The following is a 25,145-nucleotide window of genomic DNA, read 5'->3' as shown; positions in this document are numbered from 1 at the left end:
CAGACCTTGTAGCTTCTGCGCTTGAATCCAGACAATCTGCTCTGAAGGTTTTGCCCTTTGCCTTTTCTGTTTACTTCCAACTAGAAGTGGAGAAAGAATCAGTGTCAGGCTTAGTGACAGGTGTGCAAAGAGAGATGCTAGGAAAGTTCTGCAGTGGACTGGCTGCTGGTGGTGAAGGAGCGGGAGTGATATAGGTACTTCAGAAACTTAGAGAGGACTCAGGCTCTGCAGGGCTGCCTGGCATTTGCTTCCCTGTGGTGTTTTGGAAGCCCTTGGCTGAGTTGCATGATGGTAATAAGATGGAAAGCAGGCTTCCTTGTCAGAGCTGGAGGGTCAGTGTGGTTTCCACCTTGGACTCCGCCTGGCCCTGTCCTCCCACTCCTCCCATCCCCTTTCCTCAGAAGACCCTGAGGCTGTGGACGGTCCTTAGTCCTCTGCAGAAAGAGCATTTAGTGGCAGATGTGCCACTAAATTTGAACTGTAGTTAAAACAAGCACAGTCCTTTCTCCCAGTCTGTCTGTACCTCCCCTGTGTGACTTCCACCTAGTTTCCCCCTGTCCAGGGACATGTCATACTGCTTCATTCCCTAGGGCATGCTAGATTTCCTGATCAAATCAGGTCTTCTCTTTTAGATACAGCCCTGCCCTCCACTCATACATCAGTATACCCCTGAATCAAGAACAAAATTTTACTGATATTTTCTTAAAACAATTGAATAAAAGAAACACTCTACAAAAGTTAGTGATAAGATAATGACTACCACTGTACATCTCCAAGCAGGAAATCCTGAGGCCATTAGAACATAAATGTCATGTTTGAACAGGCAGATTCTGAATAAGGCCTTCAAGGGTTCCTGGAAAGACAGTGTTGCTCCTAAGAATGTATGGACTTGAGCATTGCAGTGAGCATGCCACATTTACAGTATTAGTTAGGACTTCAGACACAGGGAACACTATTCTGCTACAGATTGAATGGCAGCATTGGGTTTTTATCTTGAGTAATATTTAGAATTTTGAGAATGTTTCTACTTTCCTTTAGATATATAATTCTAAAGTATAAATTCCAGTGGTCAGGACCTTGTAAACGGCACAAGCAATATCACTGGCTTAGAGGAATGGACAATGGCTTGCTGAAAATGGATAGCTGCTCTGATGAGGGTTTTTTTTTTTTTTTTTTTTTTGCCTGGGCTGACCAGGCCCGTGGGAAGAAAGAACCCTAGTGGGAATGGTAACTGTATCACCCACCTCTCTGGCATGTAGTCCCTGGTCATAGCAGAACTCTGTGTCACGGCAGGAACACATGATCCATAGTATGGAGGTGGAGTGAGTGGGGGCAGGGTATACATGGCTCCAGGGATGTGTTAGGAATGCACACTAGGTCACTTGGACTGCTTTCTCTTCAGTACCTAGAGCACTGGTGGTGGAGAAGGAGGGGCTCATATCTGCAGGATCTCCACAAGTTGCTTTTCACAAGTCCAAAGAATGGTCCCTTTTTGAAACCCCTGTCAAAGCTGCTTCTTCCATGGGCTTCCATGTTTCCTTCTCCCCAAAGAAAACTCACCAGACCCATCCACGTCCTCCAAACTTTTCGCTGGTTTGTGAGGGTCGTTCCCTCATCAGGTCTGGCCTTCGTGGGTGGGCCGTACAGTTTCTTGGACATTGATGTGTGAGTGGTGCCCACAGTGCAAGACAGAGCTCACTTAGGTGAATAGCCAAGTGAGCACACTGTTTTTTTTATCTCATGAGAGGGTAAGACTAGGTTTATTTTCTCTCCTTTCTGAAAATGTTTGTGAATCCTAATAATGTAAATGCAAACTTCTCTTTTCAGATAACGTGGATGCAAGCGATCTTAAGCAGTTCTTTGAGACCAACTATTCTCAGATATATTTCATCTTCTATGAAAATTTTATAACACTGGAAAATAGTTTGAAGTTAAAAGGTAAGCATTTCTACAACTCTTTTTTGAGCACTTAGGAAATTTTGGAAGTTATGTTGTCATGAGCCACAAGTTCTGCATTTTTAAGTTTTCTTTCTTCCCAGGCTTTGGGACCTCATGCTGGTGGACTGGTTGGCATCTCTGTCTCCCTTGAGTCTTCCCTCACACAGGGGTAAATTGAACAGCAGATGGCTAAAGGGAAATAGAAGGAACTCACAGAAGGCATGGATTCCAAAGGAGTAATTCATTTAAAGAGCAGGGGAGGAAAATAATGCATGGACGCTATTTTTTTTTTTTTTAGATCCAGATTTAATCTGTTTGGTTGCACAAGCTATAATCCCAGAGCTCTGGAGGCAGAGGCAGGGAAAGCATCAGCCTGGCCTACATAGTGAGACTGTACCACTAAAGCCCAAAATGACACAACACCACCAACAGCAAAACCAAATTCCATCAGAGGGGATGAGAGATGAGATGAGAATCAAGTGTCTCCTTTGTCCATATCTCCTGTCCTTAGAGATTTTCTGTATTATCAGTGAGTCTCCTCTGTGTGCTCATGTATGTATGCCCATGTGAGGGAAAACAACGCAGCCGTGGGAGTTTGGTGAGGGAATTGTGTAGAGTCAGAGCCATACTCTCCTCACCCTTCTTGCTGTTTCTCCTTGAGCATTACTTGGCCTATCTGTGTTGGTGTTCACCCCCACTCCCACCCCCACCCCCTTCCTGTCAGCAAGAAGCAGGTTAACAGATACACTAGGATTTCAGCACAGAGGTGTAGCACGCAGTATGGGGAAGCTGCCATCATTATCTTTGCTTTTCCGTTTCATGTCATCTGTTTTGGAAGTTGCTTAGGAAAAACAAAGGAGAGTGTTTTCCCTAGTCTCTCGTACCAACTTAGCACAGCATTCTGCTGCAAATCTCTCTCTCCAGCAAACATCAAAAACGGGTGCCCATTAACTCCATCCAGTCTTGCCAGGCTGCTTGGGAGATGTTTCAGATCCTGCAGGCTAAGGGCGGAGTGCCACAAGACTACACCCCCGTCCCCCACCTTAACGCCATTTGTAGGTTCTGGGTTGCTGCCTGTGCAGTGACAGACTGCCTATATTCAGGAATCTACTACTCTTTTCTTGGGGTTGGTTAATTTGCTGGGGGAGCTGGCAGAATGTAGGGAAACAACCTTACTTACTTATAGTTATTAGAAAATTCTTGTTCATTTACTTCGTTACACATGAATAACACAGATTTTAGTGGGTGCCTATGAACAGACAGATAAAGAGCTGTGTGTGAGGTTTGGAAAGCCCTGAGCACAGGAAAGTCCTTGCTATGGAGTTGGGGAAATCCACTCTGCTTATACACGATACCTTCATTTCCACAATCTGGGATCTCCCTCAGCCAGATTCTTTTGGATTTAATGGTGCTTCATTATGTAGGCATGATTGATCAGTATTAGTCACAGGTGATGAACTCAGCCTTCAGGATGGTGCTGGTGGATGGGGCTGAAAGTAGGATTTGGAGTGAAGAACAGCATTGCAGATAGAGGACAGAGCTTGAGCAAAGGCAATCAAGTGCCCTTAGGGCATGTTTGGGCTCTGGGTATCTTTTCCTTGTGACTTAAATTATGTGAATGAAATGTATAGGAAATCTAATCCTGCTTGCCAGGAGCCCTGATTTTCAGGCTAATGAGTTGGGAGTTCATTTTTAGTTCGAGCCCTTAAAAACATTTCCCCTGAGACAGGTGTCCTGTTGAGTGGTGAGTGCATAGGTGAGTTGGGGGTGGGGAGCTGATGCTGTCACCCATGTGAGAGCTGCTGCTCTGCTGGAGAACTGGAGAGGACTGACAGAGCAAGGCGATGGGTAAGGGAAGAGAAGAGGTCTGTGAGACTGAACACAGAGGAGAGAGAAAAGTCAAAGAACCCTTCAGGCTCCCAGTTTGATTTATGAGGTATTGTTGTAGCTGCAGGAACCTTTGAGGAGAAAGGTATTTGGAGGTATGAGGGTGAAGGCAGCTCTGGCCAGTCTGTATTTGAGGTACTTTGGGACACTCAGGAGTAAGTGTTGGCTGGGCAGCAGCTATGTTTGGGAGAAGTGGGTAGAAACTTGCTGTTGCCAAGGATGAAAGTATATCAAGGAAAAGGGAGTCAGCAAATAAAGGGGAGGAGATATATTAGTGTTGTTGGGAAAGGTGTTGGGGAATTATGTTGTCACAGAAGCTGGGGGAGAGATTTCATTAAGGCATGTGAGATCAGAAAGCCTGATGATGTAGAAAGATGAGAGCTCACATCTGACCTGAGGACAGTTCTTGGTGAGGAACTGTCAGAAGTCTGACAGGCAGACATGGAGCAGTGAGGTGTAGATCCCGGGAAGGCACTCTTGCAGCTGTGATGTGTAGACAGAGAGCCTGTCTTAAGCTGGTCATGGGCGAGGTGCTAAGGGCTGCACCTACAGCCCGAGGACTGGGACAGCCAGATGGAGAAATAACACATAGTGTGGGTGCTGGAGAAGGGGTCCAGAGAGTCAAGTAAACAGTAGAGAGACACAGGCAAGAGCAGAGAAGCTCTTCTGTCTGAGAATATAGACACACGTTTTGGGATAAGAAAGAAAAACTAAAGGGCTTCCTGAAGTGGCCCAATTGCTGTGATCAAACAGAAGTGTGCCCTGTGTGTGAAGTGGGAGGAATATGGAGGTTAGACCGTGTAGTAGCCTGTGCCTGGGATGCCAGCATTTATTTATTTATTTAAAAAAAAAAAAAACAGGTGTTTCTCAATTTCTATGTCAGATTTTTAAGGTGTAAATCTTAATCTTAGGAAAATTTATTTTTGCCCAAAGGGTAGCTAGTACAAATATAAAATGATCTGTATTTACTTTGGCAGTTTTGCTCTACTCCACTTTGCCTTACAGTATGTGGAGGAGAAAGGGGCCAATGCTTTGCACAATTAAAATAGCAATGAGCTGGGTGTGACAGCTCAAACCTTAATTCCAGTACTCAGGACGCAGAAACAGGAGGATCTCTGAGTTCAAGGCCAGCTAGGTTTACATAGTGAGTTTGAGGTCTGCCAAGGCTACATAGTGAGACCTTGTCTCAACACACATGCACATGCACGCATGCATGCATGCACTTACCCCAAAACAAATAAAAATCAATGAAAAAACTTAATATATCCAATCCCCAAAAAGCTACCTTTCCAAAATTATTTTTTCACACCCCATTTTCCCTTCTTTCCTCTATCCTCATTTTTCACCTTTCTTATATCCATTCTTTTAGAAAATTGTGGCATTTTAAGACTATATCAGTTAGTTTGTGCTGTATAAAAACACTCCCAAATTAAATGCGTTGAGACAACCACCATTTAGCTATGGTTCTCTTGATCTGCTCAGACATGCTTCTGGTTTAGCCTAGCTTGAGCTCTTTGGTCAGCTGGTTTGAGTGGCCTCACTCACATGACTCACAGGTGGCCAGATGCCTTAGTTCTAGGACCATGTGGATGCTCACCCTCCAGAGAGCAGGCCAGATTGCTCTCCTTTACAGGGTGGCCTCAGTCTCAGCATCAGCAAGAACGCCTCACATTTGCTGGAGTCACATTGGTCAAAAGCTGTCATGAGGCAGTCCAGATTGAAGGGATACAGAAAGAGACATCTCTGTGGGAGGAAGAGAACTCTGCCCCCGTATGGGAACTCTCAGAAAGACTCAGTGATGAACCAATAGGAGCAGGGTGAGATATTTGGGAAGTTCTTCCTTTTAGTGCAATCTGTATTGAATTGGAGTCCAAAAAGAAAAAAGTGTACCCCCAAAGGAAGAAAAATGTTTAGTAGGAATAACGAAATGAATTTATGGCAACTTCAGGTTTCCAGTTATTCAGGATAAAACCTTGGAGAATCTGGTTCTCTCTTCAGAAAGTATCATTGGCTGCCTCCTCACCTATGCTAATATCACCAAAGCTTCTAGTATCCTCGTCTAGACTGCCACTAGCCACAGAGAAGGTCTCCTCACTTCGATTCTTTGCTTTCTTCTACCTTCACGTTTCTTTTCAAAAGAGTAACTGAAGCCATGACTTAGGCTTACTGACTCTAGCCCTGCAATGGCTTTTCATCCTCAAAGTCACTATAGTGACTGTATCCTGCCTCTCATCTGCCTTCTTTGCCACACTTGCTCTCTAAGCTTATCTGCTCCAATGTCTCCATCTTTGCTGTAGCCTCCAGGGCCTTTCTGACTCTATCAAGCATGCTTAGCCACAGGAACTTGGTATGGTCCACACTCCCTCCCTGGGGGTGACTCCCTCATATTTCTGTATGGCTTGCTTTTTTGCCCGTTGTAAAGTCCCTTTCACTTTGGGAAAGTTGTCTAGCTATCACTTTCCCAGGAAAGTATTTTTTGCCTTCCCTTATCAAATTGCATGTTGGATTTTAATATTCCTCATTTGCTTTTGCTCATGTGTTTTCTAGCTTATTTATAGTTTGCCTCCTCTGGGCAAAATGTAATATTACCCAGGGCAGAGACTTTTGCTTCTTTGGTTTATTCCTTGGTCCTCAAGCCCAGTAGAATTCCTGAAAAACAGTCTTTGTAAATGAATGAATGATGGCTACTTCTTAGAGCTATAAACATTCAGTTAGGTCAGGAGCCTGAAACTGGTTGTTTTTTGACTTTGTTATTTCACTTGTTGTTGAGAGAGGTTCTTGCTATGAAGCCTAGGCTGGCCTTGAATTCCTGGTGATTTTCCTTTTCCCACTACCAGCATTACAGTTGTGGGCCACCATGCCACACTGGCTTCACTGGATACATTCATATCCACTCATTTACATAATACAGCCTGTGACTACAGAGTCTGATAGTTGCAAGAGAGATCCGAAAAGCCAAAACTGTTTGCTCTCTGATGATTCTTAAGTTAGATGCAGCTAAATACAATGACTGGGACATAGCATGGACAATAAGTGGTAATTACTACTGGAGGTGGGTGGTGCAGTTCTTATATTATTATCAATTAATATTATCAAAGGGGTATTGTGAGGCTGTGGATGTAGCTCAGTTGGTAGAGTGCTTGCTTAGCATGCAGGAAATACTAGGTTTAATTCTAGCATCACATAAAACTGAGTATAGTGGCACACCTTTTGCAATCCCAGTACTTGGGAGGTAGAGGCAGGAGAATCAAAACTTCAAGGTCATCCTCACCTATTTAGCAAGTTGGAGGCCAGCCTGGGGTGAAATGAGACACTGTCTCAAAAAGCAAAAAGTGCAATGTGAATTTGTACAATGAAGGACACAGACTTTTCTCAGTAGATGTCCATGTTCTTTGGCTGTTAATAATATCATTTTTCCTGTTCATTTTACTGTAATTTGAGCCTCTTAGTATCTAGTTAATAAACCAATTAGAGGAGGGGAGGTGAGAAGGATTGTGGGAGGAGGTGACCAGGAGTGGGGCAGTGAGTGGGATGTAAAGTGAATAAGTAAAAAATTAAAAGACCAATTAGACAGTATGGAGGTTCTGTACGAAGTGCTAGACTAAGAGATATAGTGTAAGGGGTGGCTGTAGCCGACACAGACTTGATGTGCCATTTCCCTGTCTGTGCATTCCTAGCGGCACCCCTCCCCGCAGTAGGTCCCCATGCATGTCTTTAGCATTTAAGATGATTTTCAGCATCATGTGTGACGTTCTAAAGCTTAAGTGCTAGCTTGTTGACTAATTTCTTTTTCTTAATTTCCAGGGAATAATAAGTCACAAAGGGAGGAGCTGGACTCCATCCTCTTTCTATTTGAAGTAAGTTTTGGTTATTGTTATTTGGTTATTATTATAGCTCTTAAAATCCTTGTTAGAAATAAGGTATCTTAGTTGATCCTTACTTTTACCTGTGTAATAGAAATGGCTGTGCATGACTGTACCCTGCCCTCTTTCCTGCCTTCTACCCATGTTTTACCACATACTGTCAATAATTTATATGATTTTTCTTTTAAAAAATGTGTAGAAGTGTTACTAGTTGGAAGAGTAAACAAAATTTAAATAGTAATAGCTTTTGCTATTTAACTTTCCATATGAACTTTTATATGAATTTTGCATAAATGTTCTCTATCCCCCAAACTTCAGGTGACTTTTCTTACTGACATGTAAATCTGACATGTTTTCCTACACATATATGTAATATTTTAAAAATTATTTATTTTTATGAATATGAATGGGGGTATGTTGTGTGCATGTATGTCTGCACTGCGTATGATAATTCATTAATAGTGTAGAGGAATTTTAGTCCAGCAACATGGCTACTCCGACAAGGGATCACATCCAAAGAGTTTGTAGGTTTGTATGATCCCGTCAGAATGCAGCAACACTCTGGGTTATAGTATGTTTAGGCTAGAATACAGACACGCCCTTAGTGCACACCGTCAACCCCTAACAATAAAGGAAAAGTTAGTTTGTAGAAGGAAGAGTCATGTTTGAAAGTGACATCTAATTGAGGGGCAAAGTGACAAATCAGAGAACGATTGGACAGACTGAGTCAGAGATAGGATACGCCTAACTCACGAGAACAGGACAGGAAAGAGAGGCTACTTAAGAGCATGGAGGTGGGTGTGTGTGGAAGTAGAGGTGGGGGGTAGTGGGGTTGGGGGTGTATGGGGGTTTTACTGGAACAGCTTGACAGAGACAGGTTCTCAGAGAGAACAAACTAGACACAGAATGAGCCAGAGAATAAGAAGGAGCCAGAAGACTAGAATATATTACTAAAGTTAGTATGAGGCCAGACAGAACAATTCTGTCAGAAGCCAAGCCAGATTGAATCAGTCAGCTTGGAAGATTAGATTGTATAGAGGCTAGAAGCTTCCAGGCCTAGGGCTAAGGATAGAGCAGAGAAGGAAATATTCTGGGCTCAGTCCAAGATGTATATTCAAACAGCTTGGGTACAACTCTCATCTCATTACATCATCTGAGGAAATAAAAGTGACATTTATACATAGCTTGAAGTAGTGGTGCATAGTTTGCTATAAGAAGATAAACTCCTCCATGTGTGTGTGTTTGTGTGCACGTGCATGTATGTATACATGTCAGTGAGTTCCCTGATTAGGCTCTGCTGGCTGACCAGAAAGCTCCAGGAGTCCTCCTGTCTTTGCTTTCTCAGCACTGGGACCACACGCAGGCACCACCGTGTGTGCTCATATGAAAAGGGCTTTTCTAGTTAAGCTGTCTCCCCAACCCAAAGAAGAAAAGTGTATGACTGTAAGGAAAGGCCAAATGTGGAGACCTGGCTGGAGGGAAGACTAGGAAAGGAAGCTGTGGTGAATTGTGAGGGGCTGTTTGAATGGAGTAAATTATGGCATGGGACTTGTTATGATATGGTAGATGTTGGGACCGGCCAGCTCAGAGCCCTGGATATGGGTCTGGGAAGCATCTGAGCTGGTCATTTTGCCAGCTCTTCAGTACTCACACTGCCAGGATGAGTTCCTCAGCACTGCTCTGATTGGAAAAGAACAGAGTCAGCTCTCCAGCTCTTAGGCCCTCCTGGCCAGCTCACCTGCTGTCTCTGCAACCAGGGCCAGCTCTACTTTGTTGCCTAGGTGAGGTGCAGGGCCTGTTTTCCCCAATTCTGCAACTGGTGAGGACCAGCTCTCCGTATCGAATGACCCTGGGGACACTCTCCCCACCACCTCAGGCGGCAAGGGCAAGGAGTCAGGGAGGGCATCTCTTGGATAATAAGCGTGCATTATTTTATCCCTCACTGTATTTACTGTGGTTACCCTCCAGTACGTCAAGCCTATGCAAAGTTATTTTTATCAGGAGCATTAATTATTGAGTCCATTGCTTAAATCTGTTAACTATTATATGCTTCACTAATTTCATTTATATCTGTAGCAAGGTATAAATTTACCAAAGAATCTAACATTTTAACATTACAAAGTTTGATAAAAAGCCTGTGGTCCTTCTGCCCCGTTTTGAAGACTAGAAGCTACTATTAAAGGAGACCTTCCTCCTTGATAACCTCTTCCTTGTCTCTGTTCAATCCCAAGCACCTTCTTTCTCCTTTTAAAAGGAGTCTTAACTGAGCTCCTTGTAATGATGCATGCCTTTAATCTTTTTTTTTTTTTTTTCGAGACAGGGTTTCTCTGTGTAGCCCTGGCTGTCCTGGAACTCACTTTGTAGACCAGGCTGGCCTCGAACTCAGAAATCTGCCTGCCTCTGCCTCCCGAGTGCTGGGATTAAAGGCGTGTGTCACCACCGCCTGGCACATGCCTTTAATCTTAGCACTTAGGAGGCTAAGTGTATCTCAGACTTCAAGGTCAGCCTGGTCTACATAGTGAGTTCCAGGATAGCCAGAGCTACATAGAGATCCTGTATTGATTGGTGGTGGGGGTGTGTGTGTGGAGGGTTAATATATTACCTGGCTGGGGTGATGGTTCAGTGGGTAGAGCACTTGCCACACGAGCCTGACAATCTGGGTTGCTGTTCCCCAGAACTCCCTTGAAAAGCCAGATACAGTAAAGCAAGCGTCTAGAATCCCAGCATACCTCTACTAGGAGATAGGAGGGTGAGTTGGGAGAATTGCCAGGAGTTCTTAGGCCAGCTAACCTTGCATACAGCAGTGAACAGGAGAGACACTGTCTTAATCTAGGTAGAAGAGGACAGACACCTGAGGTTGCCCTTTGACCTCTGCATATATGTTGTGGTCGGTGTGTGCTAATACTCAACACACACACACACACACACACACACACACACACACACACACACACCCTACCACATGTGCTCTTGAGTAATTGGTTGTGTAGTTTAGTTTTGAGTGTAGCAGAGGGGTCCTCATGGCACAGTCACCTGTGACTTGTTTTATGCTCTCAGCCTTATTCCTGATGCATTATTCTACAGTGTAAAATGTAGCTTGGGTTTATCCATTCACACTGCTGGATTCACTGGGTAGGTGTGACTCATCCTGTTCCCACATTGGGTCTGTAGGGGATTTCTGTTTTCTTTGATTGTCTGTGGATGTTGGCCAAGCTTTGCAGTGGCCTGTGTTTTTATTCACATCACTGGCACAGCCCTAGATGACATTTGCAAATAGAAATGATAAAAGTAATCAGTATATTTTTATCCCCCAAAGAGTTTTGCTCATGTTCATGTTTTACCAATAAGAATAATATATTCTATAATTTTCAGTGGCCATTCTGTCAGATTACATAGATTTGTTTCCATTTCTAGTTTGATTATTTCAAAATAATAGCAGATGGGTTTTTAATTTTCAAGTTTTTTTTAATCTCTGCATCAATCAGCTGATGACTCCTGTGTCTTCCAGGTCTAGGTTTTGCAGGGACTAACACTTTGCTTGCATTTAAGGACTTAATATTTTTTATGGTTTTAAGTGATGATTTAATTTTTGTATATTTAAACTTTTTCTTAGGAGTTTGTATATACTGTATTTTGATTCCATTCTTTCTCTTCCCTTAACTCCTTCCAGACCCACCTCTCTCCCTATCTAATCAACGTCATGTTTTCTCTTTCTTTAAGAAAAAAAAAAGGTACCCCCATTCCTCCCCAAAGAACAACAGAATCCCAACAATCGTGGAGTCTGTTTTGTATTGGCCTGCTACTCCTGAGTGTTAGGCCTGTTCTGGAGTGTGGTTGAGTGAAGAAAACTGATTTTCCTTCTTGCAACTATCAATTGCAAATATGCTTCTTGGTTATAAGTGGGAGTTGGTGCCCACTTCCCCTCCTCCATGCTGGGTGTTTTGTATTCTATTTCTGGTAATTCTAATACATGAAGCCTTTAGTAGTATAAATCTTTTCCAACCAGAGGCTTCTTGCATATGTTGTGAGATCAATATGAATCACACAGATGAAAGTTTTGTTAAGTCTTTGTTTTTAGATGGATTTGTTTCAGCTATGGACAGGACTTTGGGAGTGGTCTCATTTAGAACTACTTTGTCTTCCTTTGAGGATTACTAATGGGGCCTCAGGATGAATGCCCACAACTTCCTGAGGGTAGAGCTCAGGGGCTGGAGGGACCAGATGTCTGTCCATTCTAGTGCTGGCATGGGACTTAGCTCTTTGGCTCCAGCAGTCTTCCTTGCTTGAAGATTACAGATCATTCCTCTACCCCCATGTCCTTTCCGTTTGTTTGTTTGTTTGTTTGTTTGTTTTGTTTTGTTTCTGTCTCATCTCTTACCTTTTTTTGTTTGTTTGTTTGTTTCTGAGTCCTCAAAACCATGCAATGATTTAAGAGTAATATGTGTTCTTGTTTCTCTTGGAACTAGTTGTCTCACACGTGGGAAGCCTTCAGAAGCCCGAGTCCTCACCTTCCCACAAAGGAAGTCTGATGCCTTCCTTCTTGTCTAGAAACTCTGCACAAGGGAGGGAGCTCTTAGTGATACATTGCTATTTACAGAGTCAGTTGCTTATATAGAAGAACAAATATATGTTATTCAAAGCTCCATAAAGCTTTCCCTTTGCATAGTAAATATGAGTGAATGATGAACTTGCATTTCTTTTGTTTATGTTCTATGCTCAGCTCTAGCTTTACAAGTTAGGTTGTAATTTGTATGGTTCATTCTGGGCACTAAGCAACTTCATCGCTGCTTTCTATATTAGAAGTGGTTTATGAGAGTTCTGAGGTGAATACTCAACAATGTAAATAATTGAGAAAGGCTTCCCTTAGAAGAGGTAGAGTTATTAGGATGGTAAATTACAGAAGTGACCCTGCACAAGGATATTCTATAAATAAGAATTGGATTGGAAGAAGGTGGATAATTAAGAGAGTTAGAGAGGCATGGAGCAAGACTGTGTAAGAGAGCTACATCTTACCTTAGTAAGGGACAAAGTGCGAGGGCAGCTTTGGAAGTAGGAACAGTAGTTTTACAGTGTAGCAGACTGCCAGACAGTACAGTGTTCTGGTGAGTGAGTGATGGGCAGGTCGTAAGTTTCAGGGTGTGGAGGGTTGTACAGAGATGAGATCTGTTTGTCTTTACCCCTGGTGGGAGCACATGAACCTCTGGAAGGTGACCTGGCTCCGTCTACTTGTAGTATCACTTAGGATGCCTGCTCCTCTTGCTTCATGGGGATGCTTCTCATTCTTCTTCTTTACAATTTGTTTCATTGTTATTGTGGTTATGCCTAGATTTTTATTCTTTTAAAAACATTTATGTATCATTGCCAGATATTTCTAGATGTAGGATCTCAGAACATGAATTAAATGCTATCTGACATTGACCAGAATCTATTTCACAAGGGCCGTCCTGTTTAACCCTTCTGAAATAGATGACGTCTTTCTAGGTTTGTTTTTTTTGCGTTGGTGGTTATGTTGGTGGTGGTCATATGTACGGCTTTGACGTCTGAGCTACATTCTCTGTATGTCTCAGTTTTTAAAGATTTTATTTTTAATTATGTATGCATATGTGTGTGCATATGTGTATATGAGTCTGTGTGGGTTCATGCATGTGACTGTAGTACCTGTGAAGGCCAGAAGAGCCCATCAGATCTTCTGGAACTTTTACTAGATGTGGGTACTAAGAACTGAACTCAGGTCTTCAAGAACAGTATGCATTCTTAGTTGCTGAGCCATCTCTCCACCTTCATTTCTCAGCTTTTATAGAAGACAGGTGGGGAGGTCTGTGGAGTTAGGCGACCTTTCACAAATTGCACATTTATCAGGTAGTAACTCATAGAATTTACACTTGTGTTCTTAACTCTGTGGTAGTTACTTGTACAGTGGAATGAGGGGATGTTTAACTGGCTGAGGAACCTGAAGACTGGGCCTCAAGCTCATATTGTCTTCTCTTGAGAACCACCTAGATGCAGCCCCCAGGAGGTTATTTTAGTGATACCTAAGATTTGTTAATTAGGTGTGATCAGGCACCCTGATAGGAAAATGACTGCAATGAAGGAGAGGTTTTAATTATACTTGTTCTTGCCTTAAAGCTGGAGACATGTCACAGAGGGTCTTAGAGGTCACCCAGAGGTGAAATCAGCAGGTACAGAGAAAATTGAGGGCAGGAGTCTTTATTATGTTTAAAAAAATGGTCAAGACAAGTATACTAAGCTGAATTTAGGGTTATAGAGTTGAACCATTTGAGCTGACTCTAGGCTGGTTGTTCATATCCGAGTGATTCAGGAGGCTCAAGATTTGGAGAGCACAAGAAAGAATTTGGAATTAGTTGGTCTTAGGCCCTTTCTAGAAGAATTAGCTAACCCAAGGAGGGCCAGTTCTTCCCTTTAGAAAGGCCATAGATGTCAGACCACCAAGAATATAGAAAATAAGAAACTACCCTAATAGAAGAGCAGTCTGCTACCTTGAATGCCATCCCTTTCCAGCAGAGAAGTTGTATGGTTTAGAAGAAGCCTATTGTCAAGAAATAAGAAAACTTAAAATTTGATAGCAAGAAATTTCTTCACTCACCTATACCTGATTAAAACACACAGAGAAGAGGTTTCATTTACAGAGCCTGTGTGTGCTGTCATTGAACTTGTATACACTCTCCCTGCCAAACTCACAGACATCACAGAGTCTGAAATTATGGCTAAACACACTTGATTTTCAGAATCCTTATTCTAAATTTTATCAAAATTATTTCCCAGATTATACTATTTAAATCTTGCCATTATCCTTCTAGACACCCAAATGCTCTTTCTAGTCTGTAAAATGAGGCTCAGCTGGTCTGTCCTTCCCTCTCCCCAGGGGAGTCCTCCTCTGGAGAGCAACTCCCTCAGTTCCAGGCCACTTTGCCAGGTGTGTTTCTTCTCTGCCTGTTAAGCCATGTGCCTTTCTTTGCAGGGGCTTTAACCCTTTTCTTACCACCACTCTTTTACTGCTCAAACTCACTGAATAAATTCTGGTAAGTGTTGCTGGGATGAGGGATGGGGAATGCTTATTCTTCTAGTGAACTTGTGTAATAAACCATAGTGTGTGTGTTATTCCTTAATGTGGCTATGCCTTAGCCTCTTAATGAGGCCATAAAATTCCTCAGCCTAGCAGTCATTACTTTGTACTTGCTAATATTTATTGTTGAATTAAAGTCTCTTAAATTCTCAACCTCTGTTCATTGTAGTTATTTGGTACTTTTGTGTTAATAGCATTTTCCCCCACCTAGAACAAGCTAGATGGAAGAGACAAGGCTCAGATATGTCTGGGTCTAGATCGGCTTTGACAGCATTAAGCTGATGATTTTGATAGAGGTACCTACCTTCTTTGCTTTGGCTTCCAGGCCTAGAAATCAGGGGGTAGGACTAGTGAGCCTAGAAGTCACTTACAGGTCTGTTAACCCTCAAAACTGTAACTGCAGCTTTGTTTGAAGTGTCTACAATTTTTTTTAAATGTTTGAACTCTGGTTAGCCTTTTAAAATTACTTATTTTATGTATGTATGTATATATACCATGTATAGTGGAGAAGCTATGGAGTTTCCAGGCTACTACACCTGAAAGGTCATTCCTCTTTGTTAAACACAGGGTTAGATTTTCACTTTACTGTAGGTCTGTCCTTATGGGATTGGAGACTTCCAAGAATTAGGGTTTTACTGTAGTAGATTTCCTAGGCTTCTTAATAGTCCCAAGGTGCTATGGCTGTGGCCTCAGCATTGCTTGACTTCCATGGAGCAAGGAAACATGGCTTCAAAGCAGCTTTTTGGAAATATAAAATTGAAAAGTCATGCAAATTTCATTCTTTTGTATTCATGCTTTGGGATGAAAATGCCATTAATATAGCAGTAAATCAAATTACTTGGTCCCGTGTCTCTCCACCACACCTTATAGACTCATCCTTTACCCCCGCCTCCAAGCTAAAGGACATGAATTCCTCGTTCCAGGATAGGTCATTATGTCTCTTCTCTGTCCCTTCTTTGGTGGTCTGGGAAGCACTGAAGTGAGAGGTAAATTGCAGCAGGTGAGCTGCACAGTGGGTACAGGTGATGCCTGGGCCTTTTGAAAGGCACACAGATGAAGGGCACACAGATGAAGGGCATGAATAACCACAGGCACGGGTGTCTGCATTTCCCTCAGTACGCAGGGTGGCATAAGTACGTTATCTTCCCTCCCCAAAGATTGTGGGGATGCTGGATCAGAGCCAGGGCGTTCATTTGCAAAGCCTTGCCCACAGCTGTGTTCAGGAGTTATTGTATGACCGCTGGTGAGCCTAGGGCTGCAGTAGGTTTTACATGTCACTTTAGCAGATTTCCATGGTGGGTTTCTTCCTCAATGCTCAGGTGAGCTTTGTAGAGAGAATGAGTTTAGCTTCTCATGATTTCTCCAAGTAAGGAAAAGAGACTTTCAACTTCTTTCCTGAAATCGGTCACATGGCTTGTCCCAGCACTGTGTTAGGAGCTCTGCAAGTAGGGTGAAACCAAAGTCTGGCTTTCATTCCTCTGACACTGCTTTGGATTTGAGTGCCACCCCTAGCTTGATTGTTGATTTTATTACTATCTCTTCTTGGTGCATGCATTTACTGGATACTAAATCCAGTAAATACTAAGGGGCATGTTAAAACATAGGATTCAGGTCTCTCTCTCTCTCTCTTATCATAGTTATTCTGATGTCTGTTTTTGTTTGTGAACTGAACAAACTGGAAGATAGAAAAGATATAAATGTTTAGCTTATTTTGGACATAATTTGCTTATTCTATTGTGCTATATTAATAGTTTGAATTAGAGGACCAAGGTCTGAGGTGAAGGTATTTGTTTTCAGTGGATAAGTTAACTGCCACACTGCAGGACTGCAGCCTCTCTTATGATTTGGGATCTCGAGGTGAGAAACTTGGGATTGGCCCAACAGAGTGTACTGAATTACTCAGTTCACCTTGGAGGAAGGGAACCTGGAGACAAGACGTTTGTGGAAGTCTGAAATTACATTCTTGTGATTGATTATCTGCCTTAGCAAGGTGCCTTACCCACCCCATCGTGGTAGCAACTGACCTGTGGTAACTGACACCCTCAAAGAAGATCACGTAGACGAGAGATAGGAAATGTACACACGAATCCTTTCGAGATAATAGAAGAGAGCGCACATCAAGACTTAATGGCAGGCCATTCACAATAACAAGTTAGCAGGTGGTGTTATGGTCGAACAGAGCACGTCTTCTCCTTTTACAATGTTCTCACAATAATGTAGAGACCTAGTTTGTATGAATTGGTTTCTTTTTAAAAAATATTCGCTTAGAAGAGAGCTGTACAGGTGCTTGCTGTTTTGTGTGTTTTCGCTGGCTTGTTTTGTGTGGTTTATAACACAGTAGCTGTTAGAGAGCGACATCTAGTGTTTGTGCAAGTGACACTGGGTAGGAAGGAAAGAGCTAGCTTGAAGCCTTCCTTCCCTGCAGCTAATCCTTAGAGCAGGGACATTTACTGATGACAGTGTGGCCAGTCCCACAATAGCCTACAGGTCTGTAGTACATCTAGTGTCATTTCAATCTTAAGTTTCTGAGGTGGCAGCAACCAAGCATTGCATGCATGCTCTGCTGTTTCTGTCTCCTTCCCTATGCAGATTCTCTCAAAGTGAATTTTTTTTTAAATAAAAGAACGATATGGAAAGGAGAGCCAATTAGATATGCTAGTACAAAATAGAAGAGGATGAAAGACATATAGATTTTAGCCAAAAACCAGAAGCTTGCGTGAATTGGAGACTAACTAAAGGGCGTGACTGACACCTTTTATGTGAGTTTCATGTGTACAAAGACGACTTCTTAGAGCTGACCTTTCTTCAGGGCAAAGCTCACCTCTTATGGCAGAATTTTATGCTACAAAGTTGAGAGTCTATGAGACATCCTAGTGAGGTGTTTTCTTAGAGAGGGTTAGACCTGAATATGATGTGCAAGTGAAAAGATAAACTTATAAAATGTATCATGTTTCTGCTTCCAAGGCTTCAAATGTTTGAAAGTTTATGTGTTAGTGCGTAATGGGAATGCTTTCCTGTTTTGTCTGTGGTTCTGCACATCTCATGCTCCATCCGGCAGAGGAGTATCTAACCAACTAGTCTATAGGCATCAGTCCTCTGCTCTCTCCCTCAGCCTCTCCAGTGCTCTCCTGCAATGCAGTGCTGGTTCCCATTGCCATCTGGGCTGTTGCACTCCCAGCACTCTCTCAAGGGCCCTCTTCATCTGGTCTCTGCCTCCTCATTCCTGTCTTATTCTTGTCCCTATTGGCAACCTTTGGAAGTCCTCAGAGCAGCAGAAAAGCTTTCTGGGGGTGGGGTGGACACTGTTTAATCTTCCTGAAATGCCCTTCTCTTGTAGGCTCACCCTTTGTTTTCTTAAGGATTTTGTTCAGAGATATTTCTGCCTTTTCCCCTTAGATTATGCTGTCAAGGCAGAGATAGTGCTTCTTTTGTCTATCTCTAGTCTTTCTCATGGTACCTGGCACAGAATGGGTACTTAACAAGAATATTAATTAATTAGTTTATTAAAAGGTAACTTAAACCTATACCATCTGAATGGTGCATTTATTGAATTTATTATTTTCTTGTGAGTACATGTCTCTTGCATTTCTTATTTCTCAGCATTTTGAACAATTTATATCTACATTATTTTATTATAATATTTTCAGTTGCTATTTCTCTTATATTAAATGATTTGGAGAATCTATTTTTATTAACATATTAAATGCCAGTTATGTAAATACAGCTCACTGCTACAGGATCTTTATGCTCTATTCTTATTAGGGAACTACTTTGATTAATCCTTGTTGCTAGAAGGTGAATTATGTACTTTGTTGAAGAAGGGAAGATATGTGGCTGATATAATTCTAGCTCAGAAACACCTTTCCTTAAACTTCAGATATATAAAAGCATACGTAGGTGACTATATAATTTTCAGATCATTACCACCCACCCTTTAATGTGTATGTCTGAGGTAGATGTAATTTGCTTCAGAAACACCAGGAACTGCATTGCTGTATAGGCCCATGGTGTGCTTTGGGTCCCTGTTGTCCTCACTTTCTCACTGTCCTGACGTCCACTCTGTGACTCATGATCACTTCACCGCAGCTGATGAAAAGGCCAAGGTCAGCCTTGTTGCTGTTGTTTAAGGAATATACTACATTTTCTATTTGGTTTTTGCCTAGTGCTTTTTAGATTTATATTGAATTTACAACTTTAAGTGTGTTTTGTCCAGGCATTTCTTGTGTGTGTTCTTTTATGTGGTTCTGGGGAGTTCGTGATGTGTACTGTACTGGCTCATGGGGTAATCTGTAATAGTCTAGTTTAGTGCTAACCATGCTTTCCATCCTCATTAGTTAATATTTTATGATTTCAGAAGGTTATCTAATTACATATCTACTTCATTAGTTTCCCCAAGTTTTCATCATCTCTTCAATATAACACTTGAGTCTTTAAGAACATAAATCAGAAACACTAAAACTCAATTTTCCTTTTTATTTACTTTGTTTTTGAGGACACATTTCAATTTTTCTTTGGGATTGTCTCTTTTGTGGAACCATCATTGCAGCTGCATGGTACTTGCATGGAATAAAGTCACCCCCCACCCCCCGCCCTTTTTGCTGCTTTGGGTTAACTTAAGTAAACAAAAACCTTTGTCATTAGGATACCTTTGTCTTTTTAGGTCTTCATTGATGTCCTAGTTAGGGTTTACTGCTGTGAACAGACACTGTGACCAAGGCAACTCTTACAAGGACAACATTTAATTGGGGCTGACTTACAGGGCTAGAGGTTCAGTCCATTATCACTAAGGTAGGAACATGGCAGCATCCAGGCAGGAGGAGCTGAGAGGTCTACATCTTTATCTGAAGGCTGCTAGCAAAAGACTGACTTCCAGGCAACTAGGATGACGGTCTTAAAGCCCACACTCACAGTGACACACCTATTCCAACAGGGCCACATCTCCAAATAGTGCTACTCCCTGGGCCAAGCATATTCAAACCATGACAATTGATAATCAGGTTTTCAGTATCTTGGTTGATTAAAAAAAATGTAGAATGTCTGATATGTCTCTCTTTAAAAACAGTATGTTCCATATTTATTTTAAATGTCCTTTTTGTGTTGTTTGCTTGTTTGTTTGTTTGTTTGTTTTTCGAGACAGGATTTCTCTGTATAGCCCTGGCTGTCCTGGAACTCACTCTGTAGACCAGGCTGGCTTCAAACTCAGAAATCCGATTGCCTCTGCCTCCCAAGTGCTGGGATTAAAGGCCTGAGCCACCACGCCCAGCCTTTTTTGTATTGTAAATTAAGTCTAAGTTCTTAGAGATTTTAAGTCTGTTTTCTCCTGGGCTAAGAAATCATTATCTTTTAAGCAATGACCTAAGCATGTATTGAGATGTAAAATGTTTGGAGACACAGTTACATTTTCAGTTTTATTAACTGCCACCTAGTGCTTCCCTGCCATGGTTGGTTGGTTGGTTGATTTCTTGATTTCTTTCTTCTTTCTTTTCCTTCCCCTTACCTTTTTTTTTTTTTTGACAGGATTTCTCTGTGTAGCCTTGGCTGTCCTGGAGCTCTATAGACCAGGCTGGCCTCAAACTCATGTGTGTGTGTGTGTGTGTGTGTGTGTGTGTGTGTGTGTGTGTGTACTAAAACTAGAATTCCTTTGATTTCTTTTCATGACTTTTTATCGATCTGTTTGCTTGTGCCACTGCTTATTAGAAAATATTGTGTGCTAGGCACTGGTCCTGATGTTGAGGATACTTGATGTATCACTAAAGTGTAAGTCCTTTCTCCCAGGGAATCCAGCTGTAATGGCAGAGTGGGCCTTATGCCTGTCCACCTGAGAAGAATGCTGGAAGGTTGTTTTGAAGTGGTTGCGTTCCAGGAGGTGAAATGTGAATTTAGTATTTACAGTGACCAATAGGAATCTGACAATACAGAACTGTGTTTTACTTATTCCATAACAGCATGCTGAGAGATTAAGTAGTATTGTGTAGTAGAAAGGATTTCTGGTATAAGTAATAAAGCATTTTTTTGAGCTAAAATGTATTCATTTTATTGTTAAGATTATCTGTTTGTTTGTTTTAGCTCTGTCTTACTTGAATTTAAAGGTTCTAAACAAGTATTGACCGCTAGTGAAAATACTCTGTTTATATCAGAGTTGAGTTATTTTTAGTAACTGGTAAAAATCCACCAGACGGTAGTGAAAAAGATGTGTCCTGTAGGTTGATATGGAAGTGTGTGCAGGCTGTCCGTGGTTCCTTCTGAAGCCAGAAGTTGTGTAGTCAAGACACCCACAGAATGCTCTCCTGAAGGGACTTCCAATTCTCAATCTAAGTTCCCTGTACATTTGTTACTTCCAAGGTCAAGGAGCTAGGATGTCTGTTCTTTTAAAGGAAGTCTGTTTCCTCCCAGGGCAGCATCTTCTCTTCGCACAGCATCATGCCCTACAGCTGGTTTGGGGAAGGGTTACTCCCTGGCTCTCTAGTCCCGAGCTGAACAGGTTTAATTGGCTAGTGTTTCAGGTAGATTAACTGGTCTGCATTAGTATCTTCCTCATTCTTCACTGCTTTCCATGTAGACTTGAAATCAAGTGTGAACCAACTTGGCGTGCTGCAGTCATCTGGTAATAGTTTGGGGAACAAAAAGTTTCCCATCTAAATTAAATGAAGACTGGTGGTTTTAAAGTTCATGGTAGCATCTTGTATAAACTCCAGCTTATGTTTCATATTATTCCTGGTCATGCAGTATGTTCTGAAGAAAAAGTAGCTATAGATAATCAGTTAAAAGAATGACAGATTCCCTGATGTGCTGATCGGTAGTAAGACCTAATTTCGATTTTGAGTGTGCTGTAATGGATTACCATATAGATTCAGCTGAGCACTGAGCATTAAACAGAGTCATGTGTTTTCCAGAAAAGTAATATTTATTCACACTGTGTGGCTTTCTTGAAATTTTTTTATTTTATTCTCCAGTGAAACTACAAACAAGATGTCAATAGCTTATGTGGCATTCACAGCAGTATAGCTTAGAATATCAGCTGCAGTACATGAAATGCCAGATTGCATTTGCCTCACCAAAGGTAGGCTTCATCTGGGACTTCTGAGGCACAGGCTTAGCATTTAGACTGGGTAGTTGTGTTTGGCTCTTTATTTATTGACCCTCATAGGATTTAATCCATAAAAAGCACCCCTCACAATATTAGTGTCCAGAAAGATGCGTTAGTATGGCTATTGTTTCAGTCTCTGAATTGTTGTATAAAATTCTGTCATTTAGGAAATATTCTTTTAAAAAAACTAGTGTGTGTGTGTGTGTGTGTGTGTGTGTGAATCTGCTTGTGAACGTGCATGCCCATGTACCATGGAGTGCATATGAAGGGGAAGCTTGTGGAAGTTAATACTCTTGCTTCCATCATAGGTCCTGGGAATTGAACTCAGGTTGTCAGGCTTGATGGCCAGTGAATTTATCTATCAGCCCATCTCACAGGTCCTTCTGGAATTATTACATTCATTAGACCCAATGTTTCATATCTAAACCTTGGAGTTTCTTTCTTTTTCTTTTTTTTTTTTTTTTTTTTTGGTTTTTCGAGACAGGGTTTCTCTGTGTAGCCCTGGCTGTCTTGGAACTCACTCTGTAGACCAGGCTGGCCTCGAACTCAGAAATCTGCCTGCCTCTGCCTCCCAAGTGCTGGGATTAAAGGCGTGTGCCACCACATCCAGCTTGGAGTTTATTTCTTAATCTCCTTAATGTAGCCCCATTCCATAAATCTGAATACTTACGAGAAGTAGTAAGGCCTGTCCTGACCTGACCTTACGTGAATTGGAGATGATTTTGTGGGAGACTTGGACAATATGGAAACATCTTTACGCTTACCTGTTTGATGCTTTTTCTGTTTTCTTATATTAAAAGGTGCTTTTTCATTGCCATATACTAATAAAAAAAACAACTGAGGAATATTAATATCTATTTTGGAAACTGAAAAGTAGTTTGGTTTCTATTAAAAGTTAAAAATCTGAAAACCAGTGGGCATGTCATATCAAGACAAAATCCACTCTGAATCTTTTTTTTTTCTTTCTTTCTTTTTTTTTGGCTTTTCAAGACAGGGTTTTTCTGTACAGCTCTTGCTGTCCTGGAACATGTTCTGAAGACCAGGCTAACCTCAAACTCAGAGATCCACCTGCCTCTGCCTCCCCTGTGCTAGGAATAAAGGCATGCACCACCACGGCCTGGCTCACCCTGAATCTTTAATACACTTAGCACCTTCTTGAAGAGTGGTATCCAGAAGTGGTCCTACCTTGTAGCTAGGAGCTTCCCTCGAAGGAGAATACAGAAGAAGGTGAGCTCTTGGCTCAGGCAAACAGAACTGTCAGGAAGTAGGCAGCGAACCATAGGAGGACTTCACGTCCATCCATGTGAAGCCACTTCTGAATGAATTGGAAACAGCTGGGGGAGCATCTGGCCCCTGAAGTGGGGTACACTTCTCTTAGGGTTCCAGCCTTTCAATCTGATGAGAATAAGCGAATTAATAATTTAAACATTACTGTGGCACACAACAAAGATGAGTTGCTCAGATTCCCCTTTAGTTTGCCACCTACTGTGAGAGAGGCATGGGTGATAGCTTCTGGGTCTTAGTGCCTTCAGTCTTCCTGTGGCGTGCTCTTTTCTCCATGGGCCTGGAGTATAGCAGCTCACTTCCAGCTGCCTGGGACTGTGCTCCAGAGTTCCCTCAGCTGGTAGGGCTCCCCTGCTCATCCAGTTTCCTTCCCATTCCTTCTCTTCTCTCAGCTGTTTCCTATTTGTATTGTAGTCTATTTTAGTCTATTTTGTAGTCTATTTTCCAAAGATTTTTGTCTTGTGAAGATGACTGTTCATTTGTTACCAAAGACAGTGGCCTGGGCCCTGATGTGGTTACAGGTGGCTCTTGAGTTGTTTGCTCTGGCAGCAGCCGAGCTGTGGAGGCTCTCATTTCTAGTTCAGATGCTGAGGTGCTGTGCTGTGCTGCTCTCCGCTGGCTGGGCTTACGTACTTCTGTGGGCTCTTGCTCCCATGTATTGTATTCTACAGCCACAGTGGCGGTGTGGGTAGGAAGAGGGGTATTAAAAATTATATCCTTTTGTAGGACAAGGCTCATGTGAGCTTTTATTGTCATCATGTAGAGGAGGACTTCCTAAATTTTTCTACTTATGACCCCCCCCCTTGTCAGAGAAACTTTACCTGCCCCAGGTATATAGGTATGAAATATATATCCCAAACAGTTATTGTTAATAAATCTCAAAGAAGCATAAAGCAAAACTTTGGTATACATATAACTTTACCATTTATTAAAGATGAAATCAAATTTGTATACTAATGAGAAAGATTTGCTTATTTATTTTTAACTTAAGAATTAGATCTTTGCTGAGTATTTGAAGTAAGATGTAGTGTGTCTTCAGAGCTTTTTGAAGTTGATCAGTGTTTTTATTTTGTGATTGTCAGTGCTGAGAATGCCACTGCACAAATGCATAGTATAAAGTGGCAGAAAAAAAGGAAAGAGAAAAGAAAGCGCATTTCAAAAATTGCTAGATTTCTGAATCCTGTCCCAATCTGGTGCCAAAATTCATTTGATGATCATCCCATTACCAACTCAACCAACAGTGTTAAGAATTAAGTACATCAAACCAAAGATGTATGTAATTCTTATGTTCTGAGGCATCTATAGGAAACTAGTGAAAATCTTTCTAGCCTGTAATTAAACCATTACAATTCTATATGAGCAGAAAACTTTATGCACTTGTTAAACACAGTATAATTCATAAACGTATAATAGTTTCAGACCCGAGCTGTGGTGTTTCAGGTAGTGTTTGCTAGCATTGCATGCAAAGTGTGTGCTGTGTTTGGAGCCAAGGTGCAGCTGTGTGGTGCAGCACACTCAGGCACTGCCAGCAACACCGAGGATTCATTACGTTTGGTTTTGAATTAAGTGTTGGTTGTTGCATGTTCAGAAACCTTGTGCTCTTGCCAACTTTTTTTGTGATCCCGATACTGTTAAGTGATCCTATTTGGAGTTGTAGCCTTCAGTTTAAGAAGCTGGCTTATAGAGAACTGACGTTTTAGGGATGGGATGTGGCTCATTGTTAGCACATTTGAATAGTAACTGTGAGGTTCTCATTTGGGACCCTAGACACCACAGTCTGTACATAAACAAATGGATGTAGATCAATGGTAAGAACTGACCTTCACGTCTTCTGATGCCTTTGTAAAAGCAAAATTTTTTTGAGATTGTGCATGAGGGCCAACACCTTTAATCCACACTCAGGAGGCAGTGGCAGGTGGATCTCTGTGAGTTCAAGGTCAGCCCGATCTACATGAGTTCTAAGACAGCTAGGGCTATACAGAGAGATGCTGTCTCAAAAAGG

General features: G+C 41.9%; 1 protein-coding gene across 9 annotated transcripts in view; it reads left to right on the top strand.

Annotated features, from left to right (window-relative positions):
- Ralgapa2 (Ral GTPase activating protein, alpha subunit 2 (catalytic)) overlaps positions 1-25,145 on the top strand; it is a 272,379-nt gene that overhangs the window by 25,196 nt on the left and 222,038 nt on the right. For all 9 annotated transcript variants that reach the window (XR_374469.4, XR_374468.4, XR_866275.3 and 6 more), the window contains exons 2-3: positions 1,828-1,938; positions 7,630-7,682. Coding sequence is in view for 3 of the 9 variants with exons in the window: in XM_006499519.4 (XP_006499582.1) it covers positions 1,828-1,938; positions 7,630-7,682 (164 nt within the window). In the remaining 6 variants the exon portion in view is untranslated. The remainder of the gene's footprint in view (positions 1-1,827; positions 1,939-7,629; positions 7,683-25,145) is intronic.

The sequence above is a fragment of the Mus musculus genome, chromosome 2, assembly GCF_000001635.26.
Source record: "Mus musculus strain C57BL/6J chromosome 2, GRCm38.p6 C57BL/6J".
In the NCBI taxonomy this organism is placed as follows: domain Eukaryota; kingdom Metazoa; phylum Chordata; class Mammalia; order Rodentia; family Muridae; genus Mus; species Mus musculus.
The sequence above is the reverse complement of the archived record's forward strand: the minus strand, read 5'-3'. Positions and strand labels throughout refer to the sequence as shown.